At 41.6% G+C, this 22,351-nt stretch overlaps 1 protein-coding gene across 2 annotated transcripts in view; it reads left to right on the forward strand.

Moving 5' to 3' along the window:
* Positions 1-22,351, forward strand: part of LOC115359956 (neurexophilin-2) — a 100,757-nt gene that overhangs the window by 41,732 nt on the left and 36,674 nt on the right. The window contains exon 1 of one of the 2 annotated variants that reach the window (XM_030052665.1): positions 19,061-19,466. The exons of the other annotated variant lie outside the window; for it this stretch is intronic. Coding sequence (XP_029908525.1) covers positions 19,413-19,466 — 54 coding nt within the window. The 5' untranslated portion in view covers positions 19,061-19,412. Of the gene's footprint in view, positions 1-19,060; positions 19,467-22,351 lie in introns of those variants that run through there. 2 annotated transcript variants of the gene reach the window in all.

Consider the following 22,351-nt stretch of genomic DNA (forward strand, 5'->3'; position numbering starts at 1 on the left):
AGGCGAGCGGGGCAGTCCAGCAGCATCCTCCAGCTCGTCCTGGGGGAGATGTATCCCTCCAGCATGTCCCGGGTCTGGTCTGTGGTCTCCTCCCAGTCCTCCCTCCCAGGGAAGGCCCTCACCATGTGGCATCACCTCAACTAGCTCCCCTTGCCCCTTGCAACTGCACTGAAAATATAAAATGGCTATAAGTGGAAAAGAAAAAACATGAACTAAAAGGAGCAACACAGCAACTCAACCATGAAAACCGATTTAGGGGTTACACTAAATTTGTCTTGCCTTTGTATTCCATGCCTCTTTATTACATTTGAGCCACCATCATATGTACACTAGTGGATCCTCAGCAACTAAGATTTAGAAAAGACATATTTATATAACAGTGTGGGAATTCCTTTTTCTCTGAATTACAGTAATGCCTGCTGAGGGCGCAGAAGCTCCCGTGGGTCTCTGAGGGTAAATTCGAATGATCCCACAAATTTGTATATCCTGTTCTCCTAAATATATAAGAAATTTTAATCCATGTGCATGCATCACAACTAAATAAACTATTTATCCTACTATCCTACTGTGTCTGATAAGGAAGACACAAGTTTGCAAACAAAGGAAGAAAGCCTGATGTCAGAGTCACATGACTGGATAATTTGTCATCGAACAATCATCTGGTCAGTTACAGGACTGCCAAATAAAACTCACGTCTTCCTGAATGAACAGTAGATATTATTTGCTTTGGTTTTAGACTCTTTGTCCAGCTTGTCATGACAGTATTGAAATAGCCAGGGATGGAAACAGGACAAGGATTGTGATTTGGTAAAACATTTTCATGTAAGTTTTCAGGAGTCAGGTTTGGTATATAAACACATAGAGAGAGAGGGAGCGCTGAATAGCTATAGCAGTGTGGTTCAAACAGCTTGTTTCTTGAAAAGAAGTGGTGGTCTATGAGGACAAAGCATCTTCAGAGAGGTATTTCTTATTATACAACATAAGAGTGATTGTTTGTGTTGGTGAACGTGCGCTCGCACTTCATTTGGTACTCAAATGTTAAGGAGTAGAAAGCACGGCTCGAGAGAAGGCTAACCACCAAGTAGCACAAACAAATAAATATATATCATATCAAATATATATCATAATTCCTGGAGAGAGAATAGAGGTATGTGTATGGGTGTGCGTGTGTGTGTGTGTGTGTGTGTGTGTGTGTGTGTGTGTGTGTACATTACTGTCAAAAGGTTATTATGTTATTGATTCAGAAATTTTACTACAGCATTGGTACGTTTATGGACTTTTATTAAGAACAGAAAAAATATAATGTTATTGGCCTGTTCTTATATTATTCTTACTGCTACAGTGTTGATGCAGGCTCAACTACAATGGTTTTAAGTATAAATGTTGATATGCAATGTATTCTTGATTCAGAAACGTGGCCATTTTGACATATCTGTTGGTTTGCAGAAATGTAAATGTAAATGACAACATTTTATTCTAGTGACTGAGTTGGCCATTTAGAGTTTCCATGTGTTCCATATGAATAACATAGCCAACCAATGGCTGGATGTGTTGTGCTGTAGGCCTGTGCTGACCTTTTTGGTCCAACTGGACACCTCTCAACTTTGCGAAGCAAGTTCAGTCTTCATTCCATCGTGAGTCAGGATCCAGAGAGCATTTGCAATTAGATGCTCAGTAGAAATATGGCCTACAGGCGGAGACATGCCATTGTGTCTCGGATGAAAGTGATAAACTCACCGCCTAGACTGAGTGGACACTGGAGTCAAAATTGCCCTTTGTGCACTGTGGCAGTGTAGCTCATGCATTTGTATCTGCTGGTATTCCAGGCTGTTCTCTCTCACCTGCAAATGAATTTGTAAAAATTTCAATACTGAGTCTCGGGGTCAACAATTCTCCTGCTGTACTCTGCATCAAGTACACTTGTGCATGTAGTCCAGGGTAAAAAGAGTCATCACGAGCATGTTGACAAGATGCGGTTTTATTTGGGAAGCTTTTACTGTGTCAAGCACTTGCACGATCATTTGTTTTTTTCCCCAAGAGATTCACATTCAGGGTGTCGAGATTCTCTGTTACATCAACCTAAAGCCAAGCTGCATTAATACTTTTCATCCTCAGACTTCTTAATGGTTTGCACTTTGCTGACCATGAAACTTCCTCACACACCTCATGGAATTAACACGGCACCTCTCCTCGCAGTGTTGTATTGACTCTTGTGTGAAAAGGCACTTCTCGAGATTCAGGAGGGTCTTGGTGCAAATGAGGCTTATTCTTTACAATCGTTAGAGAACAGCTCACCCCCCCCACACACACACTTATCATTAAATTGTCTGCCTTCAGCATTGACCTTCCTTAGCTTAACCACCAATTGGAGCCAACTTTCTAGCTTTGCTTACTAGTGATGTAGCAGGCTAGTTGAGCTGTTTTTAAAAGTGTGTTAGAGGAGGCGAAGGGTGTGTCTGCTTAGCACAAAGCTCACTCCAATGCTTGTGACTTAACCAAGGAAGGCCAGTTTCAGTGGACTGCTAGAGTCATATGGCAGGTTGTGGTGGGTAGATTGCCTGCGGGCCTTGAATTTGGCACATGCGCTTTAATCTAATAATGCATCTCTCCTCTCTCACCTCATATTCCACCTCTCCTTTCGGTTATTTCACACCTCTCTCCTCCACTTCCTTCCTTCTCACTTTGTCTCTGATTTCTCCCAGTATGTAAGCCCCTCTTCCTTCTCAATTCCCTCCTCTCTTCTTCTTTAATTTACAAAAAATACTTTGGCTGTTGGTTCCCCACTTATTCACATTCCTATCTTTTCTTTCTTTCATTCTTTCTGTCTTTCTTTCCCCACTATCTCCCACTTCTGTCCTCCATCTCTTGGCAGTGGAGTTGCGTACCTACTCCTGGCTGGCTTTCAGCCTGCTCTCCTCCCTCTCCTCTCCCTGTCATTCTGATCCTTCTTCTTCAACATGTCAGACTCAGGATCTGCTCCCCAGGGAAGCCACCACTGCCAACATGTGACTCTGCTCCGGGGGAATCTGAATAGAGAGCAAAATGCCTGAATAACAGGCAGTGTGGATGGAGGGCGGCGATAGGGATAGAAGTGAAGGAGGAGAGAAACTAGACTAAGATGGGGACCAGAGAGAAAGAGAGAAGGCACAGCATGGGCGAGTGTCAGAATATAGGCACAGAATGAGGGAGGGAAAAGTGTAGCAATAAAAACATGGAAGGCAGGAGGATGATTGTTTTAAAGGGAATGCCTCCTAACGAGCTCCCAGGATGCCAGGTAGGGGGGGCCCAGCCTTGTGCTGGTGGCAAGGCACCAAGGAGCTCATTAAGAGCCACAGCCCAACCCCGCTAACCTGCCATCGTGCCCTGCTCCATTCGCAGCTGTAAATGAAGGACAGGACCTGAGTATTGCATCCCACTCTGGACAATGCATGCTAATGAACTGTGTGTGCTGTGTGCGAGTGGGCGGGAGGACGGCTGTTGGCGGTGGGTGGTGTCTGTTTCTGTAATTGCTTTGTTTGTAGAAAGGCTGTAAAGTTGCTCACTTGCACCGTGGCTCCCCATTTCTGAACCATACATCCGGATGATCATGATAACCTATATTATAGTATATGAAGCCTCCTAACCAATGTGGATTATGTCATGACTATTTTCCTTTAGGTGGATTTAATGATCACGGCTGACTGCATAACCACCAGCTCGGAAATAGAACTAGCATTTCATTCACAGCTACAGATAAAAATACATTTATGAGCTTTTTTTTCCTGTCTTTTTTCTTTCTTTCTTTCTTTCTTTCTTTCTTTCTTTCTCCAATTTATTTCATATTTATTGAAAAACTTTCTTCTCCAATTAAAGACTTCTCTCCACTCGTTGCGCGCTAGCACATTTAATTGCTTTTGCCATCTAATGTCGAGTGCTCAAACATTTTGCGTTAAATAGTGAAGAGAATAACATTGGACCATCATTAGCTGAATTTCTCTGTCATAAATGTGCAATGTTTTTTTTTCTTAACCACCATGAGTCAGGGAGCCCTTTATCACCCAGTTGCACAGTTGTTATCACTTGGTTCTTTGAGCCAGCAATGCAGAAGTTAGAGTCGCTGATCTCAAGCTGTTGATTAGTTCTGCCAATAGACTGTAACTAACCGCATGCTTCCCTGAACTCACATAACCTAGTCCCACTTTGTTTCATCTTTTTTTTTTAAGTTGATGAAATTCAATGACTTTTAAAACAGCAAATCATATTATACCCAATTTAAGTTTAGTGGCTGTGGTATGCTTTTTACAGTAAATAGTAGATTGAAGACCCAGGAAAGGTAGGTTTATTGTAATTAAAAAGGAAAACAACAATAACAATAAAAAAATATATATGTATGCCCTTGACCAAGATGATGCAGTTATCCTCCATTTGCTTGTTTGTGCATTGATTTTAATTATTCTATCACTGGACATGCATATAGATATTGTAATTAAGTTTCAACTTTTTCTGTAAGATAGTATTTTTATGTATTTTTACAGTAATCCTCTGGAAACCAATCCAGCTGAGCTTGGAATGAAAGAACCACAACATGGGAAGGTGTTTGAATTAATGATTTTACCACATCAAAATGTGTTTTCATTTGTCTTGCACTACAGTACAAAGAAGATATCATGCTGGCTTATCTCTGCATGCTTTTGTGTTTTGTTATTTTATATTGTTGTGTCTTTGGAAGGACAGGAAGTTAGTGCCCAGTTTTGCCTTAAAAAAAAAACTGATTGAATAAATTGCATGAAAGGTGTTATTGTCATTTTCTAAATCTCAGTGAAAAGGCTGCATCTGTTCAAACACACCAAAACAAACTAAACTAAGTCCTCATATGTATAAGCAGTACCACTATAATGTGGGATGGGGGTACAACAACAGTCTCTTTTCTCCTCACTTGAAGGGTAATAATGAGGGCCAGGTTGGCACCTTGAGCTGCCTCAAGCTGGCAGCCCAGGGAAGGTTCACACTAATCAGCCTGGTGTGAAGGTATTAGCCTGGCTTGTCTGCTTGGACCGCCTCATTAAACACCTCACCTGACGGGGCCACCAGCCAGCGCCTCAGCTTAAGTCCCTTGGCTTCCTGCTTTTAGTGTCCTGACAAGATTAGCTCCCTCGGTATCATTCACAGGCGCTCTAGTCTTGAGGAAGTGCTGCCTGCAATGGGAAGGCACTCTCCTCAGAAGAGTCCTTGTGCAGTACTGTATAGTTTACTTCTGCAGCAGTGTTTCACAGTTTTACAGCAGCCAAACAAAAAGTTGAGTCCACAATTTGCCGCATTGAGTATGTGAGATTGTAATTTGTGCCCTCATTTTTGCTTTTTTGTACACACATTGTATTAATTTGTGTAAAAGGACATTGCCACAAGTGAATAAAACATGCACACATATTTAAAGTGTAGTTGATATGAAGTGTTGTGAGTATAAATGCATTAAAATACACTCACAAGCAGTGGCAGACAGTCATGACTTGTGTTCCATTACATTTCAAAGACAAATACTGTACTTTTGACTCCACTACATTTCAGTGAAGGTTGTCCTTACTTGTTATTTTTAAGCATAGCTTTGAAGACAGCCGCTGATTTTTTTTTTTTTTCTTTTTTAAAATGTGACTGGCCACATGCTGAGTTCCTCACAGGAGAAAGAACAATCACAGTACCTGCTCTACACTGGGTTTGATATATAGCTACGTTCTCCAGCTCTGTGAAACAAGCATAAGCAAGACATCCGCTTTCAAAGTAAAAAACATCCATTTTCAAAGTAAAGCCCGTCTGTTCCATTTTGTTCGCGAAGCACAAACAGGAAATACAGCGGTGGAAAACACATTTGTGTAGCAGAGTGGTTGTGCAAGCAAGGCAGAGCATTCATTAGGTTTCAGAGAGTTACAGGAGCTTTTCCAGTTTTACTTAAGTAATGTGGTTGTGAACTTTGTCCACCGCTGCTCACACACATGCATGCACACACGCTGACACATCCAGATCTGTTTTTGGTCATGATGAAGTATTAAGCTGCATGCCCCTGTAGCTCACATGGTAGAACATGTACCATGTATCAAATCTAATTCCTGACTGCAGCGGGGTGGGCCTGAATCTGGCTCAGGCACTTTGCTGCATGTCATCCCCTAACTCTGCCCTGTGTTTCTGGTTTTTCTCAACTGTCACTATCAAATAAAGCAGAAATGCCAAAAAAAGTGTTAAGCTGCATGCAAAATCATGGTCTTTGGAAATCTTTCAACACAGCTACTCAAAGCTAAACTAAGTGGTTTACCTTGAGAGAATCAGTGTCGCTGATTGTCACGTTGTGGTTATGTAACGTTTACCTCCACTAACACCACGCCAGCTGCAAGAAGCAGCCATATATAATGGAGCATGTAGCTGATGGTAATTTTCTCACCTGATATTGTATTTGGTGAGAGGGCCAGCCCATTGTTGCATGTAAGCAAGACTGAATGTAATATATAGTGTGGTGCAGGCCAACTCAGCCAATGTTATGTTCATTGCTCATCAGCTTGATGCAGCAGAGGACAATAGAGTGGATGTGGGAGGGAGAGGTGCCCTCATAGCAAACAGCAAACCAAAACAGCTGTGTTGTAGCAATTCCTTGCTCAGAGAGACCTTCTCTCAACAGTTTTAAGTAAGTTTCAAAGTGATTTCACTCTCTTGCCAAATTAATTGAATTTACTTGAATGAGTTGATTTTATTTAATTACCTTGATATTTAGTTGAAGAAGCATAAATGTAGCTGAAATAGACTTTTGAAGGAATAACGTATTTGTTCATGTTACTTAGGTAATGGGTAAAAACTTTAGAGAATGAGGTATTTCCACTGATGACTCTGTAATGCAAGACATTACTGATGTATTGAGAGCTAATGAGCCGTTAGCATACAGACTGGAGATGAATCGGTCCACAAGCTCTTTAAAAAAAAAAAATATTATTGCAACTAAGATCTTACTGAGCTGTCATGCACAACCTAAAGCTCTTGTCCCTCATGCCATAAAATAACAAACACCACTCTCAAACCTGAGAGTGGTGTGACAAAAAACAATTTCAACCCCAAGTGCAAAGATATTTATTTCAAATATACAAATTATTCCATCCTATTCAAGTTAGTTACTTTGTTATAGAAGTAAAAAGACTGTTTGTTTTTTTTAATCAGAGATATTTCAGTTCAACTGTTTGGTTGGATCATGTGAGCATTGGGTTCATATTGGCATTAGGAGCAGCTCAGTTGTCATGACTTGAGAGATGTTCAGCACCATGGACAGGGAACCCAGAGTTTCACTTTAGAGAGTGCTGTCATTAAACACAATAGACCCAGTTCAAAGCATTTGCTATTGTCTGCTTCGCCCATAAATTCAGTTAGCTGTCTGTCTACCAACAAATTAAAGCTGCAATCAGAGATTTCTGACAACAAGAGGGTGTTGAGAGCCTGAACTCCATTTATAAACACACAGTCAGTCTGGCTTCCAGGTTCATTGCAGCTTGGTTGTACAAAACCAAAAGTTTAGGCAAAAAAAAAATATATATATATTTTGGGATGGAGATGAGGGATACATTTCACTCTCACAAGGCTCTTGTTGTTTTGAAGGATCTTTTTCTGTCACTTTCGGTCACTCTGATTTTAGCAACAGAGGCACTCACACAAATGATCTGAAATTTGAATATGTTTATGTGCTGAATGTGTGGCTTCAGAGATGCTTGGCATTTGACAACAAAGAGAGAAGAAAGAACAAGAGAAAGGAAGAAAAGATGGGAAAACAGTAAAATGGTCAGGTCTAGCAATTTGGTAGCCTGTTTATATAGGGAGCAGTAGAAAAGTCTCTATAAAGCACAGGTTGGTGTCAGGATTGTTAATAGGTTATGAAATTGCTTGGTCCAGGTTAAAACTTGCTCCTAACTAAGCCTATTGCAAAGTTGATGACTAACTATATGCACTATTTTGAAGTTAGACTACTTATCTATCCATTTCTATAATGTAAGAAGCCTGCATTTTAAAATATCTATGTAGTAACAAATTCCTGATAAAAACAAAACAAAACAAACAAACAAACAAAAAAACTTCTGCTTGTCATCCTCAACAGTAAGCAGCATAGATAAATAACTTCTGAGTTTTTCAACTGGCAGGTTAGACTAATTGCATACATATTTTTTGGCTATAGTGTTATCCTGATTAGAAAATGCTTCTCTCTCCCTCTCTCTGCACGGGCAGTTATACTGGGGACAAAAATGTCTATTCATTGGCAGTAGCCTAGTCCACAAACTCAGTCCATCCTTCACAGGAAACATAGACCTATAGCCCTATTTTGGTTAGAGTTATATTTATATATGGATTTGAATAAACATTGTATGGGGTTGAAATAAATAGAATTTCCACGTCCATGGATGCATGCATGTACTCTGGGATAGTATCGCTTTATCACAAATAACAACCATTAAAAGTAGTCCATCAATCTATAGCTATTCATCATTTAACCTGTTTCTTTTGTAAATAGATTTTAATATTACCTCTATTAACCTGCAGAATGGTTACATGCCACTTCACACATACTTCAAGAACTGAGTGGCTGCATAAAAATATTGGAGCGGCAGCAGTAGGTGCGTGTTTGCTGCATGTCTCTGTCATGCTGTTGGGGGACCTCAGATTCAAGATCAAATGCTTTGCAAGTGGACATTGTGCACAACGCAGTATGAGTAAAAGGTTCACAGTAAACATGGGTGGATGAGACAGAGCAAACACAATGAGCAGCTAAGCCCCATGGAGAACAAACAGAGAGGGAACTTTCAACCTCTTATAAAATGGTACAATCTGAGGGGAACAAGATGGAGTGCAATCTTTGCCCCCCCATAAGGCTGCTGAGGGGAGCTGGGTATTTGCTTTAACAGCATGCCGGATCAGGAATCAAGTGGCTGGATTCATCTTTTGGAGTGCAGGGGGAGTGCTGTGAATTAGGAGTGCCACCGAGAGACGGGAGGGGGTGAGGGCGGAGAGGGGAAAGAATGAGTGTCAGAGGATAAAGAGAATGGCAAGCTGTAGGAGGCGAGAGGGAGAGGAGCCCGGAGAGAGAGGAGAGGCAGAAAGAGAGCAAGAACAAGGCAGGGAGTGAGAGAATGAGAGAGCGGGAAAGAGAGGCTTCAGTTCCCCACGCTCTCAGACAGGCACTCATCCCTGGAGACTTCTTATCTACAGGGGGCATCTTTGACTTGATAATCCTGCTCCTCATCACCTATACCACCCTGACCCCCCCCACTCCTCTCCCCCTTTCTCTTCTGTCCCCCCTCCCTTTCCCTCTCCTCTGCACCCTGCGCCCCTGCTCAGGGCTCAGGGGAGCAAGCAGCTACCTGTCACTGCCTATACCTGCAGGCAGCTGGTGGGAGGGGGGAGAGGAGGAGTGAACGGGTGGGTGGGAGTGTGGGGTGGGGGGTTGTCACTGTGCCCGAATGAGAAGTCACCTTTCGGGGATATGAATCTTAATAAGCTTTGTGTGTGTGTTTGTGTATGTGTGTATGTTGTAGTGGGGGGCTGCATGCTGCATGTGGCTGCTGTTATGTATGTGTGTCTAGTTGTTTGTGTGTGTGTGTGTGTGTGTGTGTGTGTGTGTGTGTGTGTGTGTGTGTGTGTGTGTGCGTGCATGTGCGTGTGTGTGTGTGTGTGTGTGTGTGTGTGTATGTGTGTGTGTGTGTGACAGATGGGGAGATGCGGAATGCTGACAGGCCCTCTATGCTTCCTGGCTGCCAGATTATTTTTGGTAATTTATAACCATTGTTGCTTAAAGGGGCTTTTATCTCCAACAGTTGGATATAGCAACACACAAACAACAGCAACACAACTGTGGCCGCAGCACACTGCTTTCCCGGTTATTCTATTTGTTTATGCTGTGTGTGTATGTGTGTGTGTGTGAGTCTGTGTGTGTGTGTGTGTGTGAGCGTGGGTTTGTGTTTGTAAGAGGCAGGGTGCTGCGAGTAGTGATGCTCTTACTCAAGAAAATGATTGGTCTCTTTCCAAGAATGTGTCTGACAAACACACAGGTGACTGAAAAGGTGTTTTACTATCAAATATATGCGCGGAAATGTATTATAATGTATTATACCCCATGTGTATGTGTGTTAAGTGTGTGAGAGTGTGTAATATACTGAAACCACAATTGCAAACTTCCTTACTGGTTGAAGTCATGTTGCAAAGGGTCCTGTGGCTCCAAACATTTCATCCATTCAGAAATCAAGAGGACTCTGGTAAAAGTTGCAGTTGGCTCACATGCCAACATGTGCCTACAATTGTCTACATCAAACACAACTCAGTGCCACTGGCATCAAAGTGTATCACAATGTCAGACGGGGGGATTTGGGTATGTTTGTAAGAGAGATTTTTAGGTTTATTTGCTCATGGCAGATGTTACGCCTACAGCCTGGATGAGAGTAGATACTGTGACGGATTATGTGCATGTTGTCAGGCAGGTTTGACATACATCATCCAATGCACTTGGGCACATCATTAGTGATGTAACCTCAGGGTCATATGGTGTTTAGGGTCTTTCAACATCAGACATGCTCACCTATACCTCCAGGCTAGAGCTGATCCGTTACCAGCTTGTGTCCAAGTCATATCTGTAGTCCACACATCACTCCTCATTATTCACCGCTATCCTGAGGCCTTTTCTGAAACCTCCCATGGTTTTGATGGTGAATAAGGTAAATTCAAAGTAGGATTTTTTTTGCTATTTTTGCCTTCCTGAGTTAAATGTCAAGAGAAAATGCTGGTGGGGAACCACAGGAGCCTTTGGAAAATGACTACAGTCAAGACAGTAAAAATTTCCAAAGGGCTTGGAAACAGCTATGCACACTTGTATAGATATTTCCTGCTAACCAAATCTAAAAAATCTCACTTGAGACTACTCTCTTGTTGTAAGTTTAGTGCAAGTTCTTCACATTGGACTAACTTCACAAAGAGAGTTGTCCACATTGTGGAACTTTCAAAATCATTCCAGCGGCGTATTATGTCCTGTCCTGTTCTGACAGACAGACATAATCAAATCCAATTATTCCACTTCTCCCTTTGCTCCCCATTAGTGCTCATCTCCCATTCTCATCTCAAATTCCCTTCGCGCAACAAAACATTTGAATGACAATGGCGTAATCCTAACACCCGCAACAGGCGCACTGCTCATGCTCTTCTCCTACGCCTCTCTCGCCCTCCCTTCTTTCCCCAGATTCTCCTTTCTAAAATCGATAAAAAGGAAAACAAAATGACAGGGTTTCATATCACCACCGTGATACCCCGTGACTACAGAGGGAAATGACTATTTCCACACACAAAAGGCTCCATTACTGCCAGGTGACCTCGTCACATTGTGTCCCTTACCCTCGGAGTAGGACACCCTGGGATCGACTCTTCAGTGTGTGCACGAGCACTCGTTTCTGTTTGTGTGTGTGTGTGTGTGTGTGCGTGTGTGTGTGTGTGTGTGTGTGTGTGTGCATGTGTGTGTGCATGTGTGGATGAGAGTGGTAGCTGTGTGTACCGAAGGCAAGGAATCCATCTGTCATTCATCTTTACTCACTGTTATGTTTTCCTTGTATGCCTGACCTTCCATGTTTAGCATAAAAAATCCATCCTTCACATAAACCTGCAAATTATTTTAAAAGACGTAGTTATTTTTTTTAAATTTTTTAATTTTTTTTTTTTTATCACACTAATAAATACTCTAAAGACAATGTTCACTTTTCTGTAGCTGATGGTGGATTGGAGTAAATTTTATATTATTCTATGTTATAATATTTTATTTTTCCTAATTGTTTGTGTATATCTGTGAGTGCACATGTGCAAGTCCATTCATCCACAAAGAGTGTGTGTATATAGCATGTGTGTGGATGTATGTGTGTTTTATTAGGTGCTCAGATTGGGTTGATGTAATTAGGAATGTGTCGGGTCAACCTTGTCTGGGTGATTTACTGGTGGACTCTTGCTCCTTTGCCTCCTGCACCTCCTCCCCTTTGTCCTGTCCCCACATCCCACGACCACCTCCTCTGTCTCCTCCTCATTAATCCTCTTCCTGTCCCTTCCTCCATTCCTCCACTCCTGTCCTCCAGCTCTACCTCCATTTTATCTACATCCTCCTCCTTCAATTCTTAGTCTTCCTCCACGTCCTCCTCTGTAAGCCCTGCTTTTTCTTCTATTTCACCTACTTCTCTTCCATTTCCATCTCGATATCGCCCGCTCCTGTAACCCCTCCAGTATATTTCCCACCCCTTATTGTTCCTGTTACCAACTCCCAGCTGACCTCTTTCCCCTTCCAACACATCTCTATCTCTTCTACTTCTCCTTCCACCACCTGCTCCCCTTCTTCTTCCTCCTCCTCCTTATATCACTCACATCCCCTGTGAAGGCCGATGGGGCAAACACTGTCTCACCATAGGCATCATTACCTCTTCACAAGTTATAAAAACAGTAACAGTTGTGTCCTCAAGCATTTCAGCCAGTGATGCCCTGTATATTTGCATGTTTTTATATGGAGCTGATCACATGGTATGTAAGCACCTATGCAGATTTTGGACTGTTTTAAAATATAAGTGATGCAATTTTTGACTATAGCCTGGTATCATATGAAATCAATACCGATGGTGAATCTGTGCCTATTGGGAAAGGGAGGTTCTGTTGTGCTTATGGCTTCAGAGATCTAGGCACTGAGTTATAAACTGTGTACACAAGGTGAAATACTCCTGGAGTTTCCACTTACAAGACTGGACACAAGACTGGAGACTTGTGATGCTGCTGTCGCCGTTACTGATTGTGCATGTTTTAATTTTATGCATTCTGCCACATGTAATCCATCTTCTAACTTATTGACATCGTAGAAACATTGGAAGAGATTTTTGTGTTGTTCATCATTGTTGTTTAACAAGGATGTAATATTGAAGAAAAGCACACTGATTTTCCATCCATACACACACACACACACACACACACACACACACACACACACACATATATATATATATATATATGTATGTATGTATAGTGATCAATTATTTATTTTTTAGTTGTGTAAGGAAGGGGAAGTATCATCACAGTCACAAAAGTGACACAAGACAAAGTGTAATACTACAGTTTCTTTTGTGCCCCTCCCCCCCTTTCCCTTGTTTTCCCCCAACCAGCTCAACCCACTCCACCCCTACCCTCTAACCTCTGACATGATGAGCCAAGGCAATGGACATACAAAAGAAAAAAAAAAAGAAAAACATAACTGAAAGAGACAGTTAACCATAAAGCACTAATTTTCTTTGATAGCGTTGTCCTGCAAATAATATTTCATGTTTTGGCTTAATGCAATTGTGCTGTAGAAAACTCCAATATCCTGTGCAATACCCTGGTAAGAAATGTTTATCGTTATTATTATTACATCATCGTTTGAAAGACTAATGGGGCATGCTATGTAAACAAATGTAAATAACAAAGGAACATGCTTGAGGACACAATGGCAGAGCTGCCACCACAAATGCCCATTGTTATATAACGTTAAGAGGAAAGACATGGCTCTGCTGACAAGTAGTTTGTCAGATGTGTTTTTGCCCCATCAGGCCTCCATGATCCTGTAGTTTTCCTGTCTTATCCCTCTCTACCACAATCCACCTTTCTCCCTCCACTTCCTCTCAGCTTAACTCACTGGAGATCCTCACACAAAATCAGCATCACCACCCATAAGGGCTGGGCAATATGACCAAAATCTCATATCCCGAACACAATATATATCACAATATAGTAGATTTTCTCTAAGTTACATGACTAAACACTTTATATAAAATTGCCCCATTAATTATATACTTGACAAATAAGTACTTGATCATATTTGATTATTTTTCTCCTTTAATTTGGAAACTGTGTTAAAGTTAAAGTTGTGTGTCTGTCTGACCAACATCCTGTCTGTCTGTGCACAAGAATGTCGTCTAATTGACGGTTAAAAACTAAATATAAAATATGATGGTGTAAAACAGAAGTGTAATGATGAGAGGAGTCTATCAGCGATCTGTACATGCTTTCTGATGGTGGCATAATTTTTTCCCAGGCAACAATAGTGCCATGAACGCGCTATGTGGATCGATGGGGCGATGCAACTCCGCTTAGGTCAGTGAGTCTTTTTGCGTGAACTCTGTGTTTTGTGCTGCTTGATCAAGTAAACATGAAGCTGGTTTTCAGGTCTTGTCAACTTCTTCAACTGGAACAGAAGAAGTTTACCAATGTGTTGTGATGTTGCCAGCTCATCTCCAAAACCTACAGACTGCAAGGAGTCACTAAATTCACAATGAGAAATACATTAAAACATTTCTTTGGAGTGAATATTTTGTTTCAGAGAATGCAGCCATGAGTTGTGCTGTTTTTATCTGAGCTTTATTAGCACAGAGTTTATAAAGTGACGCTGCTGTCCAGAGTTTTAGTGATCAGTGAATTGTGACACTCAGAACAAACACGCACACCACTGTAGGCCATTACAGCACAGCTGCTGCTACACTTCCACACAGGCTTCACCTTCACCGTCATTATGGATGTTAGACAGTCAGTTTATGATACCTCCACTCGTGTGCGGTGCATCATCCAAATGACAGAAAATAAGCTCGCATACTAAATGAGTGAGAAGAGCTGATTTGTGACGCAACAAAATAAACAATAGAACAAAACGTGGAACGATAGATGTTTTTCTACTGTCGCACAATATACATAACCATATCACACAGCTCTACCACACATGGTATGAAGTGAAACATCAACTACACAGGGTGTCTGCAACAAGCAGCAAAGGCAAAAACGGCACTAAAAAATAGGTCTTTCACAGGCGTTCAGTCTTGACTCTCATTCATTCAGGATCTTTTCATATTGCATATGGCACTAATTTGTTAACATAAACACAGCAAACACAATGGGCCTCTTAAGTATGCTGTTTTAACACTTTGTTGTTAATGATTAAATTTCCTCCTGTCATCACTCATGATGAGACATGCCATCGGGGAAGGGAGAAAAGGAGGACTAAATGATGTGAGGATGATGTTTGCGAAAGTGGCTGCTCTCGCCTCTCTCCCAGAGCATGTTCATTCATTTGCTATAACCACGCAGCGACGGAGTGACTCGGGACAGAAGCGGCACTGCTAAGTGGAACAGAGAAGGGGAGCAGCTGGGCGAAATTCACCTGCCACTTCCAATGTGGATCAGAAATTGCAGTCACACTGGCAAACACTCTCACATGCCGACTGTGGAAACAAATTTTAGGAGGAAGAGGAGGATGGAGCGTGTTGTGGCCCTCCAAATCACAGACAGTAGATGGAATGGATGAAAGAGATGAAAATGGGAAATGACCACATACATTGAGACCTGCTGTGTTTGCTAGATAGTGTGTAGTGAAGATGAGGCAATGGTTGTAACAGCCTGAATCACAGCCTGAAAACTGCACAATTGACAGAAACCAAAAGAGTAACTAACTAACCAAAATAGCATGCATGAAACTGCATAATAGAGGAACCATAAAGTATGATACTCTTTTCTATTAGAGTAAGAGTTGTAGCTCCTCTCTCATTCACAGACAAAGATTTACTGTATATTACTTTGTCTGTGTCAAACAGTGATAGTTCTCATTAATTTGGGCTTGCAGTTAAGAACGTCAAAGCAATATTTCACTTGAGCTGAAGATTTTCATTTCCAAGCACCTTGATGTAACTCCATTAACAATGTAGGTGTCTGTAACTTTGTTCGCTGGTGATGTGGCATTCCAACATGGAAGGATGAGAAATGTACAGAAGCGTCACCTCCGAAATGCCAACAGACAATTTGTTTCAGTATCTGTCCATAGATTGTTCTTCTCCATGTTGTTCTCCATACCGCTCCGCTAGTAGCTGCATGGATTGTCCTGAGCTGCTGAGCAGCTCGGATGCACTTGTCACGCTGCGAGTGATGCAAAAGACAAAATTTCAAATCCAATTTGAGCGGTCAGAGGGTCTGGACTGAAATGCATCTGTAGAAATCGCATTTGAAACTACCGTCGAAAGTGGTTTGGATCTGAAAAGTTGCATTTCATGTTTTTTTTTTTCTGTCCAGACTTTCTAAAACCAATCTGAATACAATCCGGATATGACAAAGACTGATTTGAGCTGGCAGTCTGAACAAGGCCTTAGTTGCCTGGCAGTTATGGACCCTGCTTGTAAGTGTTCCTCTGAACCCGGCCTCAAGTTTCTGTACTTGTGCTTGATGGGCTTGACCTTTGGCTTTAAACACTGGATTGTTTGGACCTGTCATCTGCCTACTTCTTTCTGTAAACTGGCTGATCTTAACACACTCCTGCCTCCTGACTGTGTTTCTGCACTTGAGTCCATTCTGATCTGTGACTTCCAGATTATATAAATGATTCCTGAGCCAAACAACACTTCCAACAGTAAAGGTACTGCACACTAAAATGTTTGTGGTGATAGATACAGTGCTGTAAATTATGCTTTGTCACACTTTGTCACAAGTACATTTACACTCTGCCATTTTTCTAGTACACTAAAGCATTCTTGTAGTCTTGGCATTTGCAGGCCCACCATTCACTCCCTTGCATCACTGTATCCACTATTCATTTTTAAAGTGTTTTTTATTTTCTTCCAAGTCCATTCCCTCCCTTGACACTCGGTTTGCTTCTGCATGCAGTGACTCTTTGCCTCGCATGGGGGCAGTACTAGGCTGCTCTCACATTGCTGAGAGTCACAGCCAAACTGCAATGAAAAAAGCCTGCAATTCCAAAGACTGATAACAGATTGCTAATACATATTATATAGAATCACATATAACTACAGCTCAACTCATTTTGCACAGACACTCCTCTCCATCTGTGACAGGCCGTCAGACAGCCGAGCAGCTCCACTCTCCAGCACGGCTTTACCTTCTCTCAGGCCATAAACATGATGTGCACTTTGGCTGGCAGTCCCACTAAATGGCCCCGTCAGTGCAAGACCTGAGTTCATGTGTCTGATGAAGTGAAAAGATGATGAGACAACGCTCTAATGTCACATCATATCTCTGGCATTGTGTCAAAAAATATGATAGCATGCCACAGGTGTACTAGAATGTTTTATATTCACAGGAAAAAAGCACGGTGAGGAAGGTGTCTGCTTTGATCTGCAGACCTATCACATTTGTTGTTTGTATTCAAATGATTCTGGAATTTGACGTAGATCCTGTAAGACAGAAATGTAAAGACGGACGCTATAGAGGAGGTTTATGGAAAGAGACAGATATGAAGATAGAGACACAGAGAGATAAACTTAACTCAGTTAGACCGAGGCAGAGAGCCACTGTGCTGAATAGATAAGAGACAACAGACATTCTGGTGGAGCAACAGCCAGACAGAGAGTTGGAAAGACAGACAGACAGAGACAGAAAGAAAAAGAGACGGTCAGCCACAAATACAGGCAGAGAGAACACAGACATGCAGAGAGAAAGTCGAGACAGACAGTAAGCTCATACAGAAGACACTCAATCAGTCAATTAGACAGATATTCTTGTGCACAGACAGACAGGATGTTGGTCAGACAGACACACAACCAGGCAACAAACAGGCTGATTGGCAGGCTTGCTAGACAGCTTTGCACACATTGTGCGTCCCAGATCAGTTCACATTAAAAGGTGGCACAATCAAGCAGGCAGCAGCTGGGACTGGCCAACAGGGAGAGATGTGGGGCCACGCTGCCCCAATATATCCACGCAACATTAATATTTCAAAATTGTTTTTCTGGGAAGATATAGTCTGGCAAGCTTGTGGTGCTGGCTTCCATCACATAACTTTAAAGCAGCAGGCGAGGTTTATTTTTTTATTTTTTTGGTAAAAGACAAAGATTGTTTTCTATTTGCTTGTGTATATTTGAGTTTCACTTGCCACGGGGAAAAAAAATGGCATCACGCAGAGTCACATATTGAAAAGCAAGATGATGTCTTTGGCGTGAAGTTAGGAGAGACATAATGTTGAGCAATGCACGGTATCTTAATTTGAATTTCAGAAGTTGATAATAGCCTCTACATTTCAAAGAGCTGGGATGTTAGGGCTAAATGGGCAAAAAATCATTTTTCTAATTAAATTGTCCAGAGCAGAAGAATGTGGCGCTGCTCATGAGCTGACTGCTCACAGAGAGGATGAAACATCTGCGACTGAGGCTGAAGAGAGAGCACAGTACACACCAGAGAAACTTAGAGCAACTCTTCCATTATCCATTATAGCTTTACAGTCTATTGTCTCTGTTATTACCTCATGTTACATTATTTTATATTCTGTTATGTTATGTACAGCATTGTTAAAACTGCCCACATTGTAGAATTAAATCTAGAATTAAGTGTAATAAGTACACAGCAATAAATTGAATTTAATATCTATCTATCTATCTATCTATCTATCTATCTATCTATCTATCTAAATAAAGTGTCAAGTGCCTTGGCACTGGAACCTTTGTATGGAGGCTAATACCCCATTAATAATGGTAGATTTACCCCAATGGGAGTAAAATAAATCCTCATGTAACCAACTAAGACAGCATGGATTACCCTATTCAGAATTAAATTGATTTGGCATGAAAATAGTGGCATAAACCTTTACTAATCCTTCCTCTAAGGACATATTAGAATCCAAATCCCTGCAAATAAACACTTAAACCAAATTAACACTTACTTTTGCTGGGAAAAAAAAAATCTTAACGTCCATTGTTGTTTATGTTCGCCAACTTCAGAGGAAGTGACTTCGACAAGTTTGCGGGAGGATGTGAAACAACATGCAGGCTATTCTGATTTCATACTCAGCTGCGTAAAAACACAAATCATCTAACTGTAACTGTAGCCAATGTGGCTGCCCGACGACAGCCTTGTCTCTCTCCCTCTCTCTTTCACACACACACTCACACACACACACGCACACACAGAGAGATGAGAGGAGAGGAGAGATGAGGAGAGAGAGGAGAGAGAGAGAGAGAGAGAGAGAGAGAGAACGGAGGGGAGAGCACTCGTCTCCCTAAATCAACCAGTGACTGGGCTACAACAGAAGATGCGCTGGTGATCGTAAATGAGATCTCCTCTTCCCCTCCACCTGCCAAGGTGACTTTGCCTCCGCACAAACTTCCAGTCGTCCAGCACCATGAGCGGCGGCAACAACCATGGATCTGCCACATGAGACGGACTGCAGGAACTGAAGCACAGCGCTGAAACTTTTGCACAGAAACCGCTGTGACACTGACTGAGAGAAAGAAAGAAAGAACAAAAAAGAAAAACTACACAACTTTTCCTTTCGCTTTTTCCTCGCCGTCTGCCAGCTGGATTTGCTTTGGATTCCGCGGTTTGTCTTTATATGTTCAGCCGGGGAGACTCGTAGTTTTTTTGGGGTGGTCCGCTCTAAGGAAGGCGAGATGAAGGTACTCGGTTGGACCATACTTTTCCTCTGCCAGTGGATCCTACGGAAGGTGAGTTGATTATCCGCGATGAATTAAAAAAGAAAAAAAGTGGACACGCTGGATGGAGGTTTGGAGTGCCGTGTTTGGCCAGAAGCGCACAGGTCTGCTCGTTACAGAGGCTCGCTAGTTTCCTAGAAATCACGGGGGGGAAAGTGCAGTAACGTTTTTTTATTGGCTCACATAAAGTGAATCGCACTCAGTTGGAGCTGGTGATTGAATAGATTTTTTTTCTGACAGTGTTACATTCTGCATTTTGCCCGTGTCTGCGAAAATCCCCATAAAACACAGTGTGTTTAGTGGAACTTAATTCAAAGTTATTACAATACCGCCTCCACAGCTGTCGAGATTGCAAATAAACCGCGATGGACGTTTTTCTCCCTTTTTATCCTCCGTCTCCTCATAAATTTGGTTGTATTTGTTTGGAAAAACGCGTGTGCGACTTTTGCCTGATTTCCAAACGCGCAGATTCTGCTGTCTGAGCGTTTCCCCTTTACCCCCAGTTAAGCAGCCCTACTTATCTATTTATCTATTTGCGCTCCCAGCAACTTCCTCTAATTTTTCTTCAGAAGTTAAACACGCCCGTGGCCTGTTTTATTATCTCGGCATCGCCACGGCGGAGTTTGTAAGCCTAGTTTGGATCTGATGCTGCTGCGGTTGCTGTTTTCTGTGTGCTTACATGTCCGTGTGTGTGTGTGTGTGTGTGTGTGTGTGTGTGTGTGTGTGTGTGTGTGTGTGTGTGTACTTTGTGCGTGTGTGCGTGCGCGCGTGGACTCCTCTTTGTGTTTGCGCGCTTGTGAGTGCTTTTCCTGATGAAGGTTGCGCCACACAAAATGTGCAGCATCAAAAGCTTCACTTCTGCATGGGTCAGATTTTGCCACATTACGAGGCGACTTGTTCACTTGGCCGAGCTACATCTGATGCCATCATTAAAAAGATGAAATCATGTCCTGCATCCCTGTCACTTAATATAATAGAAAAAGATGAAAATGAACATTTAAATCTGCCCACAGCCATTCTTTCAACTAAATCTGAACTAACTGCCGACTTGGCCTAAATTGAGTGTATTAATTGAAGTGTGACCTGTAGACTTCTACTCAGAATAGAATAGAATCTACCCTAGCAGATATACACCATCAGTGCTTACAGTACATCTCAGTGGTTAATGCAGGAAACAAGGGAGAACAGAAGCATGACCTTTTTGCCAAAACCCTCTCCTGCCTCTCCCTCCACCTCTGACTCCAACTTTCCTCTTTTTTCTCTCATCCACCATCCTGTTTTGTTGCATTCCATCCCTCCATTCTCCTGATTTCATAAGTACCACTTATCTTCAAATAGAGATATAAACAAATCTGACACTGTCAAACCTCATAGGGCTTTTTGACAAACTGTGGCTTTTTTATCCGCTATTTTTACACGGCTTAAAAAGCAGCCCTGAAGTGTAAAACAAGTCTTTAACAGAGGAACATCACTTGATTCAAGTGACAAAACCGTAGTGCTAGGACTGTAAGTGCTGAGGGGGTGGATGGGTGGGGAACCTTCACTGCTAACAGATTTGCTTAGTGGCCTACAGTAGCCAGCCTTCTTTCCAAACATGAAATCTGACGGCTGTGTTTAGCATGTGATTTTAAAAACACCCTGTTGGCAGCTGGCAGATTGAGGTTAGGTTGTATTGTGACAGGTAATAACACCTACGCTTCTTTTGAAGATTGAATACAAATCATTTCAACGCTAAAGTGGAACTGCAATGCCTCTTCCGCATAGGAGTGCAACTTGGGTTCAACTGTTGAGATTGCCATGGTATTGAAACCATATCAGCCTTTTCAATATTGTGCCATCTGACAATATGTTGCATCTTTTGTCTTTTTCTTTGACGGAGGGGGGTGAGCATAATAATCTCATTTTGTGTTTGAGGCCTGCGCTGTGTAGATGTCACTGAGCATTTGCCGGTGATTGGCTGAGATAATTTGAAAAGTTACATCCTTGAGAGCATTACAAGCTTGAGGGATTAAGAAGTGAAGAAGTAAAGCGGGGAATGAGTAAGTGAAGGTAGATGGGGAAAAAAAGATTTAGCAGAGAGGGGTAAAGGAAAGGAAGGGGGAAGGGGAGGAAAGGGAACGGAAGTGAATGGAATGGAAGGAAAGAGAAGAGAAGCAAAGGAAGCATTAGCCTTCTCTAACTTCATTTGCTGATCTTTATGAACAAAAAGCATTGTTAGCTGCCCACTCACAGATGCTGGGAGGCCTATTAAAGCGCATACGCAATCCAAGTATGAACTGAAGTGAATGGCTGTTGAATTGTGAGGGGAAGAAGCGGAGACGGGAAGAAACAGATAGGGATTTAAGAGGGAAAGGGAATCCTCTGGTGTTAATGCATATAAATTGCTTTTATAAAAGTTTATTTTATAGCCTATGACTCTGGCATTTATAACTTGTCACAAATTAAAATTATGATTTACCCATTATTTTTGGAATGGCTGTTTTTTTTAGTAAGAGGTAAAAATGAGAATTTATAATTTAAATGAAACAAAACCACTTATCAGCTGTGTGGCTTCTCATATTTGTATGTATACATATATATATATATATATATATATATATATATATATATATATATATATATATATATATATATATATATATATATATTGAAAAAAGAAGAAATAAACGTGCATTTCTTGCATACGTCGTGCAACACTGCAATAGGCTGCATTATAATTTCTCATGTCGTACTATTTAGTGATATCTACAGTAACAGCACTACAAAGAAGAAAAGATGTGTGAAAAGCTTCTTTTCTGTTTTGTGCTCCATAGGAACAATAGCATTAGCTAGCATCTCAACCTGACAAAATCCTCTTATCTCCCCCATAAACAACTAGCTATATACCCCAGGGATAT

Source organism: Myripristis murdjan, chromosome 5 (assembly GCF_902150065.1).
Source record: "Myripristis murdjan chromosome 5, fMyrMur1.1, whole genome shotgun sequence".
Classification (NCBI taxonomy): domain Eukaryota; kingdom Metazoa; phylum Chordata; class Actinopteri; order Holocentriformes; family Holocentridae; genus Myripristis; species Myripristis murdjan.